At 36.6% G+C, this 20,957-nt stretch overlaps 1 protein-coding gene across 1 annotated transcript in view; it reads right to left on the bottom strand.

Annotated features, from left to right (window-relative positions):
* Positions 1-20,957, bottom strand: part of CDH8 (cadherin 8, type 2) — a 387,613-nt gene that overhangs the window by 129,525 nt on the left and 237,131 nt on the right. Inside the window, exon 8 of the mRNA XM_011938783.1 lies at positions 12,612-12,748. Coding sequence (XP_011794173.1) covers positions 12,612-12,748 — 137 coding nt within the window. The remainder of the gene's footprint in view (positions 1-12,611; positions 12,749-20,957) is intronic.

Raw genomic sequence — 20,957 nt, 5'->3', positions numbered from 1 at the left:
AGTTCTAGTTTGATTGCACTGTGGTCTGAGAGACAGTTTGTTATAATTTCTGTTCTTTTACATTTGCTAAGGAGTGCTTTACTTCCAACTATGTGGTCAATTTTGGAGTACGTGCGATGTGGTGCTGAGAAGAATGTATATTCTGCTCACGAGCAGAGACACACAGAGGCTCAAAATAAAGGGATGGAGGAAGATCTACCAAGCAAAGGGAAAACAAAAAAGGCAGGGGTTGCAATCCTAGTCTCTGATAAAACAGACTTTAAGCCAACAAGCATGAAAAGAGACAAAGAAGACCATTACATATGGTAAAGGGATCAATTCAACAAAGTTTTTCTTTCAAGCATGTAATTTTTAAGGAAACCTAGACTGAAATTCGTATCTATTTGACTGCAATGTACCAGTTTTTTCCCCCACACTTGTCATCCACATCTCCCTTCTCCAGCCTAATGTTATGCAGTCATTGTTAAATTATGGCAACAGGTGTGGAACAGACTTCAGCATCATTCCAGGCTTATTTGAGAGGGCAGCAGGAGCACTCAAACTTCAACTTCAGCTCCTCATTTAAACTCTATTTTATTTTAAAATTTTAGAACCCAGAGGTTTCTAAATATCCAAATTCCTCTGGAACAAGGATCACAGGTGCAAATGTTACATTCCTAACTCGCATCTGGACCTCCCCGACCTAACTACTCCATGCAGTTACTTCAGTGGGGATGAAAGTCTACCAGTAGTATCTCATTGTGTTCAAAACTCTTTTACAAACTGGATGAAGGAAGGCTGTGGAAAAGTTGGGCCATCTTTTCTGTAATCTGATTTGTTAGTATCACTCATGGTATGTCTTAACAGCAATTGGGTTTTCCCTAGGAGAACTGAGATGCAAAATGTTCAGAAATTAGTCTGAAAAGTGAGACAAAGCTAGGCTTAAATCCAATGAGGCTGAGCTCTGGTATCTTTATTAGATGAATTAACTGAGGGCATTAATACATACAGTTATTGTGAAAATTAAACATGCTAAAGAGCAAAGAAAGGGTTAAAATGCTGCCTAGCACACAGTAAGCTGCAACACTTTTAATTCTAATTATATTTGTCCTTGTTGTCAAGGCTTACGATCTCCAGCAGAATTTGCTTTTCTTGTTTCCTCATTAGTTTTAACCAGATGCCAATTTCTGTTTATTCAAACACCATCTCTAAAGCAGGTTTAGTTTTAGTCTGAATTAAGACTGCAGGGATTATAGCTATGGTTCTCAAGGCATGGTCCCTGGACCAGCAGCATCAGCCTCACACAGAAACTGTTAAAAATACAAATTCCTGACCAGCAAGCTATGCTTTAACAAGCCCTCCAGGTGATTCTGACGCACCAAAAAATTAAGAAACACCTTTCTTTCCTATTCTCTATGTCATAGACTCACTACTCCATTCATAACCTATTCTGCTCCTGAATTTGAATGCTAATATCCTGGACCCTACATTTTCCTTTTTCAATGCATCTGATGGGCCGTTTTAATGTGGGGAATGAGATTATTTCCTTGATATGGCACCCAAAGGCAACCATAGTATCACCTAACTGAATAGGCTTTACTTGAACTTTCCAGCCATATCTACTTCACATTCCTGATTCCCCTCATCTTCAGAAGATATCCAAAGCTCTTCTCCTGTTGATCAAGCCATTTTCTAATTTTTAAATGCATCTCTTACTGCTACTTCCCAATCCTGATGAAAACGCCTACAGAGACTCTCCACAGAGAACACTGTCTCTCCCATGTAGTGGAAGAATCTCACCCTATGCCACACTACATACATGATGTTTTTGTGTGAATGATTTGCTAGAGTTTTAAATGCGTGTCTCTAGTCTGTTGTCTCCACTTTGCAAAGCTTAAAGGAGCCATGTCTTGTTTTCTAAGTGCTCACCTTTTAAAGCACAGTTGGTGCACATGGAAAACTTACAGAAATAAGCTGAATCCTATCTGTATTGGGTATTTGTGTATTGTTTATAAAATTTTAGAGAAATAATACAGATATGAGAAGATGGGAGTACTATGTTTTTGGCAAGAATTGCTCTGTGAGTTTTGGCTTTGTGGACCTGTGGCACTGGTTCCACATCTCAGAGTACAGTTCCTCATCATTCCTCCAAGGAGTTCAGTGCGGCTGAAATAGAGCTTCTCAAGAGACCTACACAGTGCCTGGCCCAAAGATGCTGCTCAAAGGATATTAGTTTCTTTTTTCTTAGCAAATTTGAATTCCAGGGTGGATAGAATTAGCAGCCATAAAAGGAGTGGGCATAACTTATTCTTGTGACAAATAGCAAAACCTTTGAGCTTGAGTGACATGTGATATGACTCCTTGTCCTACAGAGGCTCTAGGAACCAGAAAATATCAGCACTACAAGTAAGTGAGTAGAGTAACTGACATCCTGACAGCCCAAATTAGATGGAAACCAAGTTATTATTTAAATGTCCACCATCTGGCTAAAGGGCTACCTGACCCGGTACTGAAATGCCAGGTGGGTAAGGGTGGATAAGGATGGAATTGGTGCCTATTTTTAGCCCCAGTCTCTAAGCTTTGGATTAGGGATTCCTGGAATCAGAAAACGTGCTGCATTTTCATTCTTTCGGCTTTGCTGCTTTGTAACCTGCTTGCATTTGTTCAATACAGATCAGACTAACTGATAAACGGGCTTGTTGGGTAATGAAGTGTGGGCTGGCATTATTCAGGGCTTGCCTCCAGGCTCTCAGAAGGGAAGAAAAATCAAGGTTCCAAGATCAGAAGCCTGACTCCTTAGGGAGACAGACAGGGGACCCAAGGCTCCTCTCTGCCAGCACCTTTCTCATGGTCTCTAACTCCCAAGATTGGTTAATATTCTGTGGGAATTCTTCCCTGTGAATGCAGTCAGTGCCCCACAATTTTTCTACAAGGAGAGCACAGTTCCTTCTGCCCTTTCTGTCTCAGCTTCAATCACTCAGGAAAAAAAAAAAAAAGACTTATAAAGATCCATAAAAGCCATAATGCATGTGTGCCTATCTGCATGGGATTTTTAACAAAGAGCTGTGTAGGGTATATTAAAACAAAGATCCTCCCTGCCAATCAATTAATAGTGTCTGTTTGGAGTTAGAAATCATCAGGGTACTCCCTCATAATACTAGTTCATTATATCCTTTCTTCATTCACTCATTCATTTAACCAATATTTATTGGGAGCCCCAAAGCACTATGGTAGGCCCACAGGATAAAACAATAATAAAATGTTACATGAGAACATGGAACTTAACTATTTCTCCCCTTAGAAATTTATTTTCAAAACCTCAACCAAATTCGTAGCTGTTATAAGCCTTGAACAGTCATTTAAAATAAAATAAACACGTAAAACAAAGTGAGAACTTATAACAAAGGAACCAGATCCAACCAGGTTATCAGGAGATAATAAATAGTAGGTGCTAACACTTACAGTAGCATGTATGCAGCAGAAGTTGTTCTGAGCATTAAAATGCATTAACAGATGTAATGAGTTAATACAAATAGCTATTTAAGATGAAATTATAAAGAATCTATAGTTAACCAATTGATGGCTGTTAGAAACATTGTGTCCACACACACCTATAGTGTGGTGGCCCATGCCTGTAACCCCAGCATTTTGGGAGACCAAAGCTGGTGAATTGCTTGAGCCCAGGAGTCTGAGACCAGCCTGAGCGAAATCGGGAGACCCCATCTCTAATTTTAAATAAATAAATAAAAAATAAAATAAAAAGACAAAATAATAAAAAGAGAAACATTGTGTTCAATCCTTTTGGCCAAATAAATAAGGGGTTGGAGCAAAGGATTTTGACTGCGCATGCATTATCCTGAGAAGAAGATTCTGGAAAGAAAGCAGGAGAGTAATCATGTGGAAACTACAATTCAATATCCCTCAGTCCTACATACTGAGATTCAGCTTCCCAGTCTGAAGTATATTATTAAAAAGAAAAAAAAATGGTCATATTATTTCTAACTCCTCTCATCAAGAGATGACACTTCTCTAGACCTTGTATCTGCTCTTGATCATGTGGCTTGTTTTGGTCAATGAACTATTATCAAACAGGATGCAAATAAAGCTTGTAAAGTGCTTACTCAATGGGGCTTCCTGTTGCTTTGCTGCTTCTTGTAACATTGAGAACATAATTAAAAAGCTAAGCTAGCCTGCTAGAGGATGAGAGACAAGCTGTGTCTGCTAAGGCACCCTGGACTAAATAGCCCACCATATAAACATATGAGGCCAAGATTCACTTCCAATCCCACATAAGCCATCAGCTGACCAGAAAGAGTACCAAAATCAGTTCAAACCAAAAGAACTGCTCAGCTGCTCCACAGAACCAGAAGAAAAACATTAGGTTAAGCCATCAAATTGTGTCATGATGTAATATGTAGCAAAAGTGAATTAATACATATTACCATCTCCATATGACTATTTGAGCCCTCTTTCCCTCTAAGCCCAAGTGGTTTGAATAAAGGAAGAAAATGAATGACAAATACAATCTTTTGGATATAGGACTGAGATGATAAGGGATGTAAGAGTTGGCAAGCACCAGGTTTCACCTGAAAGAGGATAGAGAGGAAGATAGAAAAGGGAAGGTGGGGGGATGAAAGAGAAAATACAAAGAATATTATCGAGTCCTTACCATAAGCTAGGCTCTGTTTATGCACTTAGCCTGTGTTATCTCATTTAACTCCATAACAAACTTCAAATATAGCCATTGAGACTTACAGAGATTGGATAAGCTATTTAAGTCACATTTAACGTATGCTTGACCCAGTGTTTTCGCTGGGGCAATTTGACTTCATAGGTTATGTCCCTAACTAATAACCTCTACTATAACTCAACAGTTTATGTCCTTAACTAATAACTTCTATCGCTATAAAAAAGTTGTTATAGAACAATGCCTATGACCTTGATTGTGGATGAGGAGAGAGTTTTTAAAGTTGCCAATCTGGCCAGGATACTTGGTACTGACAGAGGAGAGAAATGCTCCTATTGTATATACATAATTGAGGAAAATTATGTCCCTCAAATAATCCCAAAATGATACATTCCTGAACAAACAATTTGAGAGATTCTTGGATTAAGCTGGATAGTTTTGCTTGATGACAAACATGGTCACTTTTTGGCAAATTCTTTTTAATTATACAATAATGATAGAATTGAGTTCATATTACGATTAATACTATAAAATTGGTATTAGCATTGACATTATTATCAAGTTTACCTTAAGTTAGGCAGGATTATAGCACTTAAATATATTTGCTCTTCATCAGACATCTCTAAAGGTGCACCAACACATTCCCCATTGTACTAGGCTTAATACTTCAGTGACAAAATAATCTGTACAACAAACCCCTAGGACACAAGTTCACTTAAGTTACAAACCTGCACATGCACCCCTGAACTTAAAACAAAAGTTTAAAAAATGCATTACCCATTTTATAGATGTCAAAACTAAGCCACCACAGAAGAAGTTGAGTAGTTTAACAACAGAGTGAGCATGGATAAGTGAAAAAGCAATGATTCTCACCTAGCAAACAGATTTACCAGCCTGGATACTTAACCACTATCTTTTTCCCTTCAACTGCTGGACTGATAACTTCATTTTCTCCTCCAAGTCCTAATGACTTCTCCATCCCTAAAGAAAACCAAAGCCTGAGGGGTAAATCAACCCAATATTATCCTATCTTTAAAATCTGTTCAGATATCTAGGGTTTTCCCTACTTCCTTGTATCTGGTACTCCAAACCTAGAGATGACCATTTGCTATGAGTGGCCAGTTAGCAGCAACTTGCACCTGAAAAGCTAGCATTCATGTTTTCTGCTTACCTTCTTTCTATATTTTGTCTATCATTGTTAACAATAAGAGTTACTATCGTGGCTTTGGAGAGGGTGGTTTATAAAGAGTGACAAGGGCAAGATGTAGGTATAGAAGCCCTCTTACCTACTCTTATTTTTTAGCTTAGGACTGGTAGGCTATTAATCACACTGACATCCTAAAGGAATGCCTGCCTAAAATCTGTTCCTCCATTCTCAATCCACACGTTCTTTCTAAGTAGACTAGAAGGAACAAGGGCAGGAAAGATGAAAGGAAGAGGTGGTAGGAGAAAATTAGAAGAATGATTGCAGAACAAAGTACAAATCAGGGAGAAATTCCCAAGTCAAGTCTACTGCTACCTACGTCGCAGGGACAGCCAAAGACTCACAAGGATTAGAATAAAACTGACATGGGCTATGTGCAGAATTACATCCATTTTGTGCCTGCATCACTTATTTCCTTGGACTTGGAAGGACATGGACCCCCATTCTTCCCTGTAGGAAATCATGCTTTGGATGCTGATTCCCTCCCCAGGAACCTGTAGCTTCCCTTTTGCTTTCCCATATTTTAGTTTTCACTTTCCTTCACTGTGTTTCTCTTTGCTAAGAACAACGATCTCCAGCTTAGACTCTGCATGCCTATCTAAAGTGAGGGACCTAGATAGGAACTTGCCACATGACTATATTCCCAGACAGGCTTATCAGTCTTACTGCTGCAACCTGTGTGATATTTAGGAGTCCCTTAACCACCTCTGTACCTAAATTTCACTGCCCACTTTAGGCTCTTATCACCTCTTCTCTTCCATGAGTGTTATCTAACTCAATAAAAGCTTCTTTGCAACTATCACCACTTCACCCTGCACAAGGGAATGGCTATTGATATTATGGAGCTCTCACTCTATGTCATAGGCAATAGAGAGAGATGGATATATATTAAGCACAACCTTGATATGAAATCTAAAGTCTTTAGTAAGCATGTGCCTGCCTCATTATGAGGGCCGTTTCTTAGCCATTGATCAGTCTACCATGCCTCAACCAAGGGCAAGAAGAAGGTCAATGAACAAACATATTGGCTATGCAATACAGAAACATAACTGCACCTAGAAGCAACACATGGGCCATAATTACCAACTATTTTGTTGTGAAAAGGGGAAGGGGAGCAGACAAAAAATTAAATAAATAATTTTAAATGAAACCATGATTCAAAGCCCAGCTTAAGGGCTGCGTTAACCATAAGAACATACACCATGTCTCCATCACTTTCTTAAGATTGTAGGTAAATTATTTGCTAAGAGACATAGTACTAACATTTTTATTTCAATTCTCACTATACCCACAAGTTTAAAGAATAATCATCTCCATTCACAGATGAGGAAACTGAGAGTAAAAGAGAAATAATGTGCCCAAGGTTATATGACCAAAATGTGGCAAGGACTCCAACTCCATCCAACTCCAGAACCCAAGATTCCTCTAAACAATGAACTCCCTATAAAGATATATTTTTTTCTAAGTAGCCTGGGTTGGACAAAGCAATTATTCTGGCAACTGGGCCCCATGCCAGGAAAAAACAATCCTTAAGTGCTATAAAACTAGTGTTTTCCCTGGGAGATTTAACCATCATTAGCGAAAAGCTTCATTTGCAATAATGTGTGCAGCCCGCTGTAGTGGGCCAGAGAAATACATGATCACTAACTCAAAGAGATTAATTTAATGGGCAATTATATGCTTCCTGCTTTGAAATACTTTCAGGTAACCAATAGTCATGTACTTTCTGCAAATGCCACGCCAATTGCCTGCTCCCAGGTACAGAGTGTCAGAGTTTTGCAACTTTCTATTCCACACCATCACATTCTCTGAAGGACACTTTAAAATGAGCATTCAGTGCATCTACAATGCCCCTGCAGAGAGTCTATTCTAAGCAAATTGATTCCCACATTCTCAGTATTCTTTACTGTCCTATGGTTATAGTCAGCATGGGAAAATTTTTTAAAAAAAGACCAAACGAACCAATAATGCCTCATCTTTCTTTGCCTCTCTTTGCAGTACTGTCAAATTTTAATGATCGTATATTTGTGTGTGTGTGTGTGGGTATGTGGGGGGGTGTGTGTGTGTATGTGCATGGTGAGGGAAACAAGGAAGAAGTTGTGAGAAGTAAATTCCTGAAACTCTCCCTTGAGATTCTAATTTAATAGGTTTCAAATGAAGTCTGGACTATTTTTTGTTTGTTTTAGACAATTTTCTAGGCAATTCTAATCAATGGTCTGCTTTGAAAAACAGTCCCCTAAAATGTACTATGCTGTGTTCTCTATTCTATGTTCTTCAGTTTCCTAATCTATAAAATGGGACTAGGATTCTGGTTTTAGAAGTTCCAAAGCTCTGCTATGTTTATTAGGCAATATTCTTACTCTCCGTAATAAACTGGGTGCTTGTTCATTCCTTACCCTTGTCCTTGCCCTAGCCTTCTGCTTTGCACAGAAAAATGGTTTCATTCACTTGATTCAGGGAATGATGTAGCAGTATCTGAAGCTAAAATTGAGCAAGAAGATAAAGAGGAAAGAAGATAGAAGTGAGGTTTCTGTGGAAGGTGTTTAAGGACATATATTCTGCAGTTAAACAAAGGTCTGATCCTGTACCTCCACTCCCATCCTTGCCCTCTATGAAATTTTGAAATTTATGAAATTTTGAAACATGTATCTGAGTTTCTTTGCCTGGAAAATGCTTATAATAATCTCTTGTTAGCACATGGACGTCTACCTGCCAGCTCAAGTGATAAGATGTGCCAGTTGATCATGATGACAAGTTAGATCTACTACCACTGAAATACTTGGGTAATAAACACAGTGAAGCATCTCAGCCTCGGTTAAGTGAAACTGACACAAGAGGATAAAGAATGACATCTCCATTCTCATTAAGAGATAACAGATGGACTTCGCTAAAATCCACTTTTTAGCCTAATTTCATTTGTTTAAATCTTTTGTCTGATGAGATAGCATTCTGAGAGTCATTTTAAATTGTTCTCCCTGGAATGACTATTTCTTTATCATTATTAGAACCTTCCCCTATGGGGTTCTGTTATTCTGAATGGTTTTAAATATTCATCTCAGATGAATTCTATAAATCTCCCTTTAATATTTTTTTTCCCCAAGACATGGTGTGTGGCTTTGGAAGATAAACATCACATGATGGGCTAAATAATCAAACCAAGTCAAAACAAGTTTCTAAGCTATGTTCATAGCAATTTCCATTTTTTAAACTTCTCTGTGATCTTATGATTTCTACTTCCCTTTATGATTAAGAACAAAGGTGGTTTAATTGTACACTTAAAGTTTTCAAATTTATGCCACCCCAGCTAGTATTTCACAGCTAAAATTTAAAGCTCTCTTTTGTATTCTCCCCCTTGTTTGTTCTCAGAAAGAAATCTGCAAAAATTCAAACAAAGTCAGGCAGATTTTTAAGCTTACAGTCTAACATTTCTTAAGATGTTTAACATGATTTAAGCTTGTTTCTTGGCCAAAATGCACCTGTGTGGTTTGTTTAGTTTTCAATCTCTGACAAAAAGAAAAGAAAAAAAGTGAGACAACTCCCATCAACACCGATTTGAACGGAATCAACGTACGTATGGGCACATATTTTAAATTCTCTGTGGTTCCTGAGCAAGCTGAGGCTCAGCATATGAGCACAGGTACAATGTGTTCATTCTCCATATGGAGTCAACTGTAAACCTGAATCTGGGACATGATTGAATCACTTCTCTAAAAACATTCACAAAATTTTATCTCATCTACTTTTTATATTTTCAGTTATTTGGTTATATTATTTGGTTATAATAATAATATTAATACCACTTAAAAATCTTAACTAGTTATTTTACTAATATACACAAAGTCTTGATTTTTTCATAGGTATTTTGAAGCAATTTTTAATATCATATCCTCATTGAAGGAGGTCAGTAGCTGCATTTATTTTCACAGCATCAATGTGGAATTGCTTGAACTCTCAGCATTCATCATCTTCTTTCTTACCTCTGTGCCTTTCTTTATGGATGTATCAGCAGGTTCCAATTTACTCTTTGATATGCAGGTAGTCCTAGGGGCCACCGGAAAGAAAACTCCAAGAGGAGCAGGATTTATGCCTACTTTACTCCCTGCTATATCCTCAGTCACTAGATGAGTGCTTAGCAATAGTAAAGACTTAATAAATAATTATTGAATGAATGAGCAAATGAACATCTTCCCCGACTTAGCTTGGTAGCCTTGTCACCCTGCAGCTAACAGCTCAATGCCCTGGCGCAGCTGTTTTGCTATCTGTCTTTCTTGTCTAGGATTTCTCAAAAACGAGTACTTTGTTTCTGGATTGTCCTGAAATGTTTCTTAAGCAAATGCTCTGTGTATTCATTGCTTTGAGCACATTTTGCTGATAATTGATAAACCTTGATGGATATTTAAGTAAAGGAATCTATCTCGTTTTAAAAAGGTGGCATAGGCCTTGTGTGTGGATCATGTTTATAATCCCAGGAGGAGGATCAGTTGAGGTGAGGTGCTCGAGACTAGCCTGGGCAACATAGTGAGACCCTGTTTCTCCAAAAAGAAAAAACAATAATTAGCCAGGCATGGTGGCTTGTGCCTGTAGGCCCAGACACTGGGGAGTCTAAAGCAGGAGGATCACTTGAGCCCAGGAGATAGAGGGTGGAGTAAGTGAGCTATGATGGTGCCTGGGCAACAGAAAGAGAGATCTATCTCAAAGGTAACATCAATTAAGTTTAACTCTACTAGATTGTGTTTGCAGTATATGAGAAAATTCTTTAAAAGTAGTTATTGACTCTACACATTAAAGAAGACTGTTTTTTTGAGCTTTTTATAAAGTCTTAAATCATAGAAATAGATACAGCTTTTCTGAGAAGCTTAAGGTGATCATCAGGCTTCAACATGGTAAATTATTAAAAAATTATGTCTACATCTTTCTAAATGAGGTTGACACTTCTAATAAACCAAAATCACCAGATGGCATGCTTTATTTGCTTCTTCTCTTCGTGTTACAAGGGGAAACTACCATCAGGTTAAGACCCTAGAGAAGAAAATACTACTCCTAAGGCAGGAAAAACACCAAAGTTTCCAAAGCTCTGTCTCTATCCAGAGCCAGAGTTTGGTATTGTGGGAACTACATATCAACTTGACTTCGTGTTCTCTGCCTGCACTCAAGGCTGCTATAAGAAACAAACATTCTTCACTCTTGAATCTTCACTCTTCCACACAAGAGTTCTTTTTATAAGGCTTGGTAGAGGACAGGACATTTTCCTCACATCACAAAACCAGAAAAAAAAAAAAATGTTTCTCTCCTGAACACATGGATTACTCTCTTTTAAATACAAATAAATTAGTCATTTTTCACAGAGATATTTCCCCCTGTTTTCACATTAGCTGCCAGAGAGTAGAGTGGATTTTAGGGCATATTTCCTATAATTATCATCTATATTTCTCTATACGGTATGTGTGCCCATGAATCTTTCTTAACATTGATTTTTATTTTCTTATTCGAATTCCCTTTACGCCAACTCTCTTGGAATTTATTGTCTCCTTTGAATTTGTGTACAACTTCGACGGACTCATCCAGTCCTTTATAAAAAGAAGATATTCGGATAATAAGAAACGTGTATTTTGCTAGGAAGTAAAATGAACATCACGTCCCCCTTTTCCATATTTTTGTGTGATGAAAGTTGATAAAGTAGATGTAAGCTCTCAAACACAGTGTGGCACCAAATTTCACCCTATAGCTATTGTTTACAGACTCCATCATAGTTTTATCAAGTGCAAAGAAGAAAAAAAAAATAAAAAGATTAACATGTTATTTTAACAACCCTAGACTCTCCTCCCCTCTAATAAAATAACTCAAATGTTTTAACAAAATTTATGAAAAAGATTACATTGAATTTATATTGATACAATTTTAAACATTCCATGATTACTGTGTAAAATACATTAGATTGTAAAAAACAACACAAAAAATTATCTATAATCTCTCCTACCCAAACTAATATTGATAAAGCTTCCATCTATATTTTCCACATATATGTGTGTATATGTATGATTTAAATATGTAATTGTTTCTATATTGTATGTACTATACTATCTGTATATGTGTGTCCATTTATTTAAATTATAGTGTACAGTTCTTGATTTTTTTTACATACTTTTTTTTTTTATTTTTCTGAGACAGAATCTTGCTCTGTCACCCAGGCTAGAGTGCAGTAGTGCAATCTCGGCTCACTGCAAGCTCCGCCTCCCTGGTTCATGCCATTCTCCTGCCTAAGCTTCCCGAGTAGCTGGGACTACAGGCGCCCGCCACCACGCTGACTTAATTTTTCTGTATTTTTAGTAGAGAAGGGGTTTCACTGTGTTAGCCATGAAGGTCTCGATCTCCTGACCTCATGATCCACCTGCCTCGGCCTCCCAAAGTGCTGGGATTACAGGCGTGAGCTACCGCGCCCGGCTATCTACTGTTTTATACTAAATCTTTTCCTCTTACTTTAAAATGCAAAACATTGTTTTTAATGGCTGAATAATGGATATAAGAATGTTTCCTTCTCACATATGCTGAAACATTTCAGTAATTTACCACGGTGTAAGTTATTTTGTGTTGAGATGATACATTCAAAGGCTCCTTGGGAACAATGAACTAAGTTCCAATGCCAAGGTATCTAACAAAAACAAGGGCTGCTTATCACGTTATTAATAGGCATAAATTGAACTCAGTCACACAAGGAAGAAATGAACAAACCCAGGCACTTACTAATTTCAGTAGCAATGATTGTTATGTTGTGCCATACACTTAATTCTCTGTCAAGTGGTGTTGCCAGCGTTATCTTCCCATCGTCTGCATTAATGTTGAACTGCCTCTCCAGGTCAGTGTGCCGGTCGATGGAAAACCTACAAAACAGACACAACTGTAATCTACTTCAATGTTTATATGGTCCATACATTCCACAGCAGACCTTTAGTAATCCTTGGAGAGCCATAGTTGTGAAGTCAAACGAATTGGGAAACTCAGTGGCATCATAATTTATAAAACAAAATGACTGAATGAGGCACAAGAAACTTAATAATTATTGTCCAAGGAGCAATTAGCTACATATGCAACATGTAGGTCATAAACTGCCATCAGTTTCAATAGATAGCATCTTCAAAAATGGATGCTGATGAAGAGTTAATTGGACAATCCATCACATTTATTGGACAGCTTATGATAATTAGCAGTTGCCACAAAATATCATATAAAACAATGAATTCAAGCCCAAAGCAGGATGGCACTAGGCAGCACGTTATGTATGGCCATTCAAATAAAATATGTATTTTGTTAAACTTTCATTTGACTATACTGCATTTATGGGATTTCATTTTGTTGTTGGTGGTGGTTGTTTTGTTTTGTTTTGTTTTCATTTTAAGTGTATATTTAGGTTTTCTATTAGTTTCAGTCCATAGAAATTGGATTGTTGTTGATTCTATGGTTGTTCTTAAATAGTTGTTTATTCTATAGTTAATGTTTTTTAAAAGTTAGAATCTATATTTTAACATATTTAAGCACTAGAGTCTACTAAATTAAGAATTTCAAATGGACATATTAGTAGTTCTTTTATCAAGCAAACTCATTCAGATAAGAAAATACGTGAGATGTGTGGTGTCTAGAGCAAACCGCTTCTCAGGACCACTAAGTATCAGGGTAGTATCAAGACAAAGAAAAGAAATTATTTTCTCATGACATTTATTAATATCTTTTTTATACACCAAGATTAGTTTCCTGGCTATGGAATGCTGGACCCAATAATCTTTAAGTTTTAAAGACTACAAGGAGGACTTAAAAAGATTGGCCCATACGTAAGCAGTGATGCACTAAAACAGGATAGGATGGAGGCCCAAAGAAAGATGTATGCAATTGCATTTCAGGAAGAAAGACCGAAGAAGGTCTTCATGATTGAGTTGATGGCTTAGGAAGTGCACATGAAATCTCTCTATTCATTGACACTCAATAAACTCAAATTTGAAGCATGGTCCATGCCAGTTAACACTGAGCATATTTCTTATACATGTTCTTTATAGATACTTATTATATGACAAAGAATAAGACTATGCCATTATAAGAAAATAAAAAAGAAAATTCTCCATAATCCTCCAACTATAATTTTGCAGTTAATATTTTAGTAGAGTTCATTAAAAACATTTTATATATATGTATATGAATATGCATCTACCAATTTATATCTATACCTACCTATAAAGATGGCTAGATAAATAATTATGCAGCAAGTTACTAGTTAGATAGTTGGATAGGTACAGATAGATATATGAATGGATTTTTCCTTCTCCTTTTAGCTATTTCTTTTTCACTAGAGAAAGTATGCATATCATTTATACTAGATTCAAAGGCCATTGTAAAAAGATCTTCTTGTTAAATCCTGCCCACCAAAGAAAAGCATAATTAAAAAGATTTGGAATAATAGTTAAAATGACTTAATTTTATTGGCAATTGTGTATTCATAAATCATTTGAAAAAAATAATTATAAAATGACATAATAACTGCCCATTTAGTAATGACTTAACTACAAATAAAAACTAAGACATTGACTTGTACCTATACACTAGGCATCTACAAATCCACTCCCATCCCCAATTCCCAGGATACTGAAGAAATTCAGAGAGAATGTAAGAACTAAGAGACAGGTGAATTAATAGTGCTCTCAACAAAATCCTGAACATGAGGATGTGTTTATTGCAAAGTGTTTAAATGTGTTGTATTATGGAAAGAAGACCAAAAGCCATTTTCCTGGGGAATAATGATGGTTGATTCAACCAATGATATTCCGAGTTTAACTGTAAAATAACTAAACAGACATGTGTTTTGCTTCAGATATCATGTACACTCTGACTCTTAAAAGAGCTAAAAAATGTCCAGAGGATTAATTATCACTTTCTGCATTATATTCATAAATAAACTTTGCAGGCATTTCTGGTTCTAGTAATTTTATTATCTCACTGCTGATATTTCACACATCCATGCATCAACCAATTTCCCAGAGGCCACAGTAAACAAGAATCAGTCTAATCACTGATACTCATGAATCCCAAATCAGAAACACATTCCATGGCTATTTGGTTGCTGTCCAGTAATTGCCTAGAATTTCTAGCCCCAAAGAAGCACTGGGAGCAACAACGGGGTATTTGGAAGTTGGCATAAAAAAAAACTGTTGCTGTTTGTTAATCCCTTATTCAGATATGTGTCATGCAGAACTCAGATTTGGAGCAAATTATATCTCTATTACTTATGTATTGCTGTTTCTGGGATAATTAGTAAATTCACTGAGCCTCAATTTATTTGCTGGTGAAATAAGAATTATTTATATCCCAGAAACAGTTGTGAAGACTAAAAACAAAGCTTAAATCAATCTCTGGCACTTACTGTGTACTAAAAATAGGCTCATTATCATCGTCATCATCTTCATCTCTCATTAAATGATGTATTAATAAACTTCCCTATTTAGAAGGTGGCAAAGAATGCCCCTTCCTTAGCAATTTATAAATGGCAGAAAACTTAAAAAAAAAAAAAAGAAGTGTGTTATTTAACTCCCATAACTCTAACAAAGGCAGAGATATTTTTCTCATTTTTTAAAGTTCCAGATCATGACAGACTTTATGGGGTGAGTCACAGGAATTTATAAAATAGTCTATAAATACAGCCCTTTAGTGAGATCAGAGGTAGGAATGTCATAATATTACCAGATTACACAATAGAAGGAACTTGATGGGAAATAAATGACTTGGTTTAAAATTCACTTTAAAGTCTACCTCAACTATTTTGGAAAACTCCTACTGCTTCTATAGAAATTTCACACATTTTATTGCCTAGTAGACTTTATGATAACAGCTCCCAAGAATGACTAAACAGCACAAAAATTCTGACTCAACGTTTTGGTCAACAAGCATGCATGAAACACCAAATTTGTACCAAGCACAGTGCTAGATTCCTTTTCCTTCTCCCAACCTTCTTTTCTTGGTTTCTTATATAATGAATAACAGAAAAATAAAACTCTTAGAGACTAGGACATTTTAGGTAACACAACTGTTAAAACTGCGGAACCAGAATGAATACTCACATCTGAGTCATTGTGAAGTCCATGTATATACCAACCACATAAAGGGCTTATCTTATTCATGCATAAAATGGGGATAGTAATAGTCCCTGGCTAACAAGATTGCTGTGAAGATCACATGAGATAATAGGTGTGGTACCCTTCACCAACATGTGTGTGCTGACACTGTGACACAGTGTGAAGGGCTCTCATATCATTTCTATCACGGTGACATCCTTGAATGCCTACACATGGACTCAATTTTCTGAACTCCAAACTGAGACACAACGTTCTATTATTTGAATGTTTGTGTGCTTCCCAAAATACGTATGTTGAATCCTAACTCCCAAGGTGATCGCGTTAGAAGGTGGGCCTTTCAGGAGGTGATTAGGATGTGAAGCCCTCACAAATGAAATTAGTTCCCTTATAAAAAAGACCCCAGGGATCTAGCAAGCCCCCTTCCTCCATTGTGAGGACACAGTGAGAAGTTGATTTTCTACAACCCAGAAGCGGGCCCTTACCAGAATCCGATCACACTGACATGCTAATCTTGGACTTCCCAACCTGAAGAATTTCCATTAATTCATTTCTTTGTTTTAACTTTATTTTAAGTTCAGAGTTACATGTGCAGGATGTGCAGGTTTGTTACATAGGTAAATGTGTGTCATGGGGGTTTATTGTACAGATGATTTCATCACCCAGGTCTTAAGCCTAGTATCCATTGGTTGTTTTTTCTGATCCTCTCCCTCTTCCCTCCCTCTGCCCTCTAGCCGGCCCCAGTGTTTCCCTTTATGTATCCATATGTCTCATCATTTAGTTCCCTGTTATAAGTGAGAATATGTGGTATTTGGATTTATGTTCCTGAATTAGTTTGCTAAGGATAATGGCCTCCAGCTGCATCCATGTCTCTGCAAAGGACATGATCTCATTCTTTTTTATGGCTGCATAGTATTCCACGGTATATGTGTGCTACATTTTCCTTATCCAGTCTATTGTTGATGGGCATTTCAGTTGATTCCATGTCTTTGGTATTGTGAATAGTGCTGCAATTAACCTATGCATGAATGTGTCTTTATAATAGAATGATTTATATTCCTTTGGGTATATACCTAGTAATGGAATGGCTGGGTCAAATGCTATTTCTGTCTCTAGGTAACTGAGGAATCACCACACTGCCTTCCACAATGGTTGAACTAATTCTTATTCCCACCAACAGAAGAAATTATTTTCTATATGGTTTATAAGCCATCCAGTCTATTTTGTATTTTGCATTTTGTATAGAAGCCCAAATGGACTACAAAACAGAGTATAACAAGTGATTATTTTTCTCGTTTTGGAATATACTGATTTGAACATACCTTAGACATCTAAATATTAAAACACAATGTCTAAGTGAAGATGATTTACTGAATAAGATGATAAGAATTTAGACCTTCCCTGAAAGAGAAAGAATAAAAGCTTCCATCTCCAAAGTTCTTTAAAGGCCTGTGGATAAACTTTAAATCCACCTTCATTTTCTCACAAACTCTGCTCTGCTGCTTGAAGACATGACCTGGATTTCTGTGTGTTTCTTTAGGCTGCCAGGAGAGTCTTAGTCCATAGGCCGCTCACATACTCATAGTCTCCTCACAAAAAAACATGGGTCCTCAGTCTGTTAGCCTGAGTTCTCATCTTAGTCTCATTACTGGCATATATGTGATTTAATCATGTTCTTACTGATCCCTGATCTGTAAAATGAGGATTATAACATGATTTATGAACTTTAAATGAGGTAATGTTTATAAAATACTTATTACGGGTCTGACACTAAAACAAAAGCTCAATAAACACGTATTTTAAAAGCTTTAGTGTTAGCATTATTTATAAGGAAAAGACAGTAAGATTTCTATTGATGATTCCCTCAGTTTTTCTAAGGTCCAAGGTAGTTTTTCTTTCACTCTTTATTTCTCTGTCCTTAAAGAAGTTCATCTGGGCCTTAATGTTAGTGGAAGCAGGAAAATAGAGGAATTTGGGTTAAGTGATGAAAGATGAAGTTGGGAAGGGAGAATAAATAGGAACCAATCTCTGCATTTCTGGTACCAGAATTTTTTTTTTCCACCAACTTTTCTAACCAAAATCTCCGTCCTTGAACTGATCATTGAAGATTCAAAGGTTTATTAGGTTGATTTTTGTATTCATATTGAGTAGTCTATAAGCCTTTAATCTTAGTTATAAGATTAATCACAAAATCAGAAAGGATGCCATTTTTTGGAATGCTCTCAGCAAATGCTGTCCCAATCACCCTCCTCCCCATCCCCACACCACAGCTATGCCAACTCCATCTCTAGCTGCAAAGATTCAGTCTGCTTTTTTCTGGTCCTCACAGTTGCCACCATACACTCCACCATTTTAATTCCTCCCCTCTCTTCCTACTCATTTCACTGTGTGATAAAACTGTAGCATCAATAAAGGACAACACTTCATTATAAAACTCTGATATAGGCCCTTTCTTTAAGCCAAGTCACAGAAAATACTTAAAAAAAAAAGAGTGGGTTAAAAATAACAACTCTAGGGTAATGGCTTAAATTTCAGAATTCAAGGTATCTGTATCATGTAATTTCTCAGGCACCATGATTTGGGGTAGGAACCTCAGAAGCAGACCCTCAAGCCACTTTGTTTTCCTGTGACTCTCAGCATCCTTCTAAGTGGCACTACACAAAATATAACAAAAACAACCTGAGAAGCCAGAGAGTCTTCAGTGGAATCTAACCTGGGGGAATAACATTGAAACTCTCAGGTTGGTGCAAAGGCAATTACGGTTTTTGCCATCTCTTAATCTCAGATGTTCATCCATAAATAGGAGAAAATGTCTACTTCACAAGGATGGCTTTGCAGTAAATGAGTTGATAAATGATTCACATTAGATACAAAAATAAATACATACAAATGATGAGCCAATTCTTTAACCTGTAAGAGTTCTCTTAAAGTCCAAATTGACTGTGGAGATGAATATCAAAAAATGAAAAGAAATAAATAAGAACTACTAGTCGCATGTTTTAGTAGCTTTGGGAAAGATAGGATTCTTTATGTGACACTAAAAAAGTATTTCCAAATTCTTCGTGGTGTTTGTCTATACCAGAGTTTACTGTTTTCAAAATATCTGTTACTATAGGTATCTCCATAGAGCATAGACTTAAAGAGATGAGAAGCTATATTGGGTTTTCTTGCTCACATCTTACCTACAGGAGCCTTTTATACCGGGCCCCAGAGTTTGCTGGTTGACCCTTTCTTAAGAATTTTCTCTCCCATGTTTGTATAAACATTTGCCTGACCTCTGCTCTTTAAGCACAAAAAAAGAATGTCTGATTCATATAGCATCACATAATTATTGAAGTTACTCAAAAAAGGCTTGCTGGAAGGATGTTTTATTAAGCATGGAATATTATTTTGTGTGAAATATAGTACTAAAAATATGAGGAAAAGGAATAGATGGGAGAGAAAAAGAGAAATAAAAAAGGGAATAGATCAGTGAGAAAAAGAGAAAGAAAAAAAGAATTAATTTGGATCCTACTTTTCATATTGAAAAGTGCAATGAGTTTTAATTTAGGTTTTAAAAAAATCTAGCATTTTTATTTTAGAATTGAAGTTTCTGTTCTAATTTCTTGAGAATTGTGCATGTATTGGATTTGCTGCTCATTTGCAGAATTATTTGAAATGCTTTCGACAGAAGAGCTAGTTTTGAGAAGAATAGCATGCACATTGGAGAGCCATCTTCCTGCCACAGTAAGAAGAAACTTCTCATTAACACAATGGGAAGTGGCATGTGAGAAAATGGCCTCTTTGGGTCATGTTAATATCAATTCTAATGAAGGAAGTTTTAGAAATAGTCCCTTTCTACTGCAATTTAGAAACTGCATTGTCCTTGATAACCAATATTCACAAGAGCCTTATTTAAACTTTCTCATTTTTAATCCAACAAGTATTCAGATTGGCTTTTAATATCACCATTCCTCTAATCTACAGTAGTATTTCTTGGAAGTAAATGCTAAGAAATTGATCCCTTTACTTTGTGGAATTAAGGATAAAAATTCAAGAAAATTCCTAATGGCTTAGCACCTGGTTCAAAGACAGTAATTTAATACACAGCACACTAACCACAGACACAAGTTGATGTCACCAGTTCATTCAATTCAGAGTAGCTTGCAGAGATCAAAAGTAAATTTAAGAAAATACACTGGTATAGTGGTTGGCAATAAGTCACAATGGCCAACTGAACATTATTGCCTTGGGGAAATAACATACTTCTGCATTGCTGCTACTGTTGATATTAAATAGAAACTTTCACCAGAGTAATACGCTTCCTCAATTATCACAGCCCAGCTGCATACGTTTCATACTGATATTTGGCACAAAAATTCCACCTCTTTGTGTGTGTGTGTGTGTGTGTGTGTATGTACTTACATTAGATTTTTTGTTGCTAACATATATTTATTTAAAGCATCTCCTACCTCCTTTCCCTCAACCCATACCCAATGCTACATATCCACACAAAGCCTCCATCTCCCACTCTATTACTTTTGTTTTTTTGTAATAAAAACATCAATCTGTGACAATACACACGCAGAACACTTTCAACATTTTCAGAACAGAGTTTCGAATGTCATGGATCTTTCATTTTTACTCCCTGTGACTCCAGTACAACACGAACAAATCGCAATTAAGTCTGAATGTACACAGCAGCCACACTGATTAATGAATAACAGATAAATGAATAATAGGTGAAAAAAGTTATTCTGAACTGCATTCTTTCTACTGCAATTTGTGTGAAACATCTGATGACTTTTCCAGGGACTAACTCTTTTGTTCCTAACTTCTGTGCTATGCCAATTTATATATCTGCACTTCAATTACCTCATCTAAAAAATGAGAACAACAGGATTGCCTTAAAAGGTTAAGGTACGCCCCAAGTGAGAGTATGCATTCAAGATTTCCTTGTACGTCAAAACGTGGCCTCACAGTGAGTGTTTATCATTAC

This window comes from Colobus angolensis, unplaced genomic scaffold (assembly GCF_000951035.1).
Source record: "Colobus angolensis palliatus isolate OR3802 unplaced genomic scaffold, Cang.pa_1.0 Scaffold178, whole genome shotgun sequence".
Classification (NCBI taxonomy): domain Eukaryota; kingdom Metazoa; phylum Chordata; class Mammalia; order Primates; family Cercopithecidae; genus Colobus; species Colobus angolensis.
This window is presented reverse-complemented; position numbering and strand designations above follow the sequence as displayed.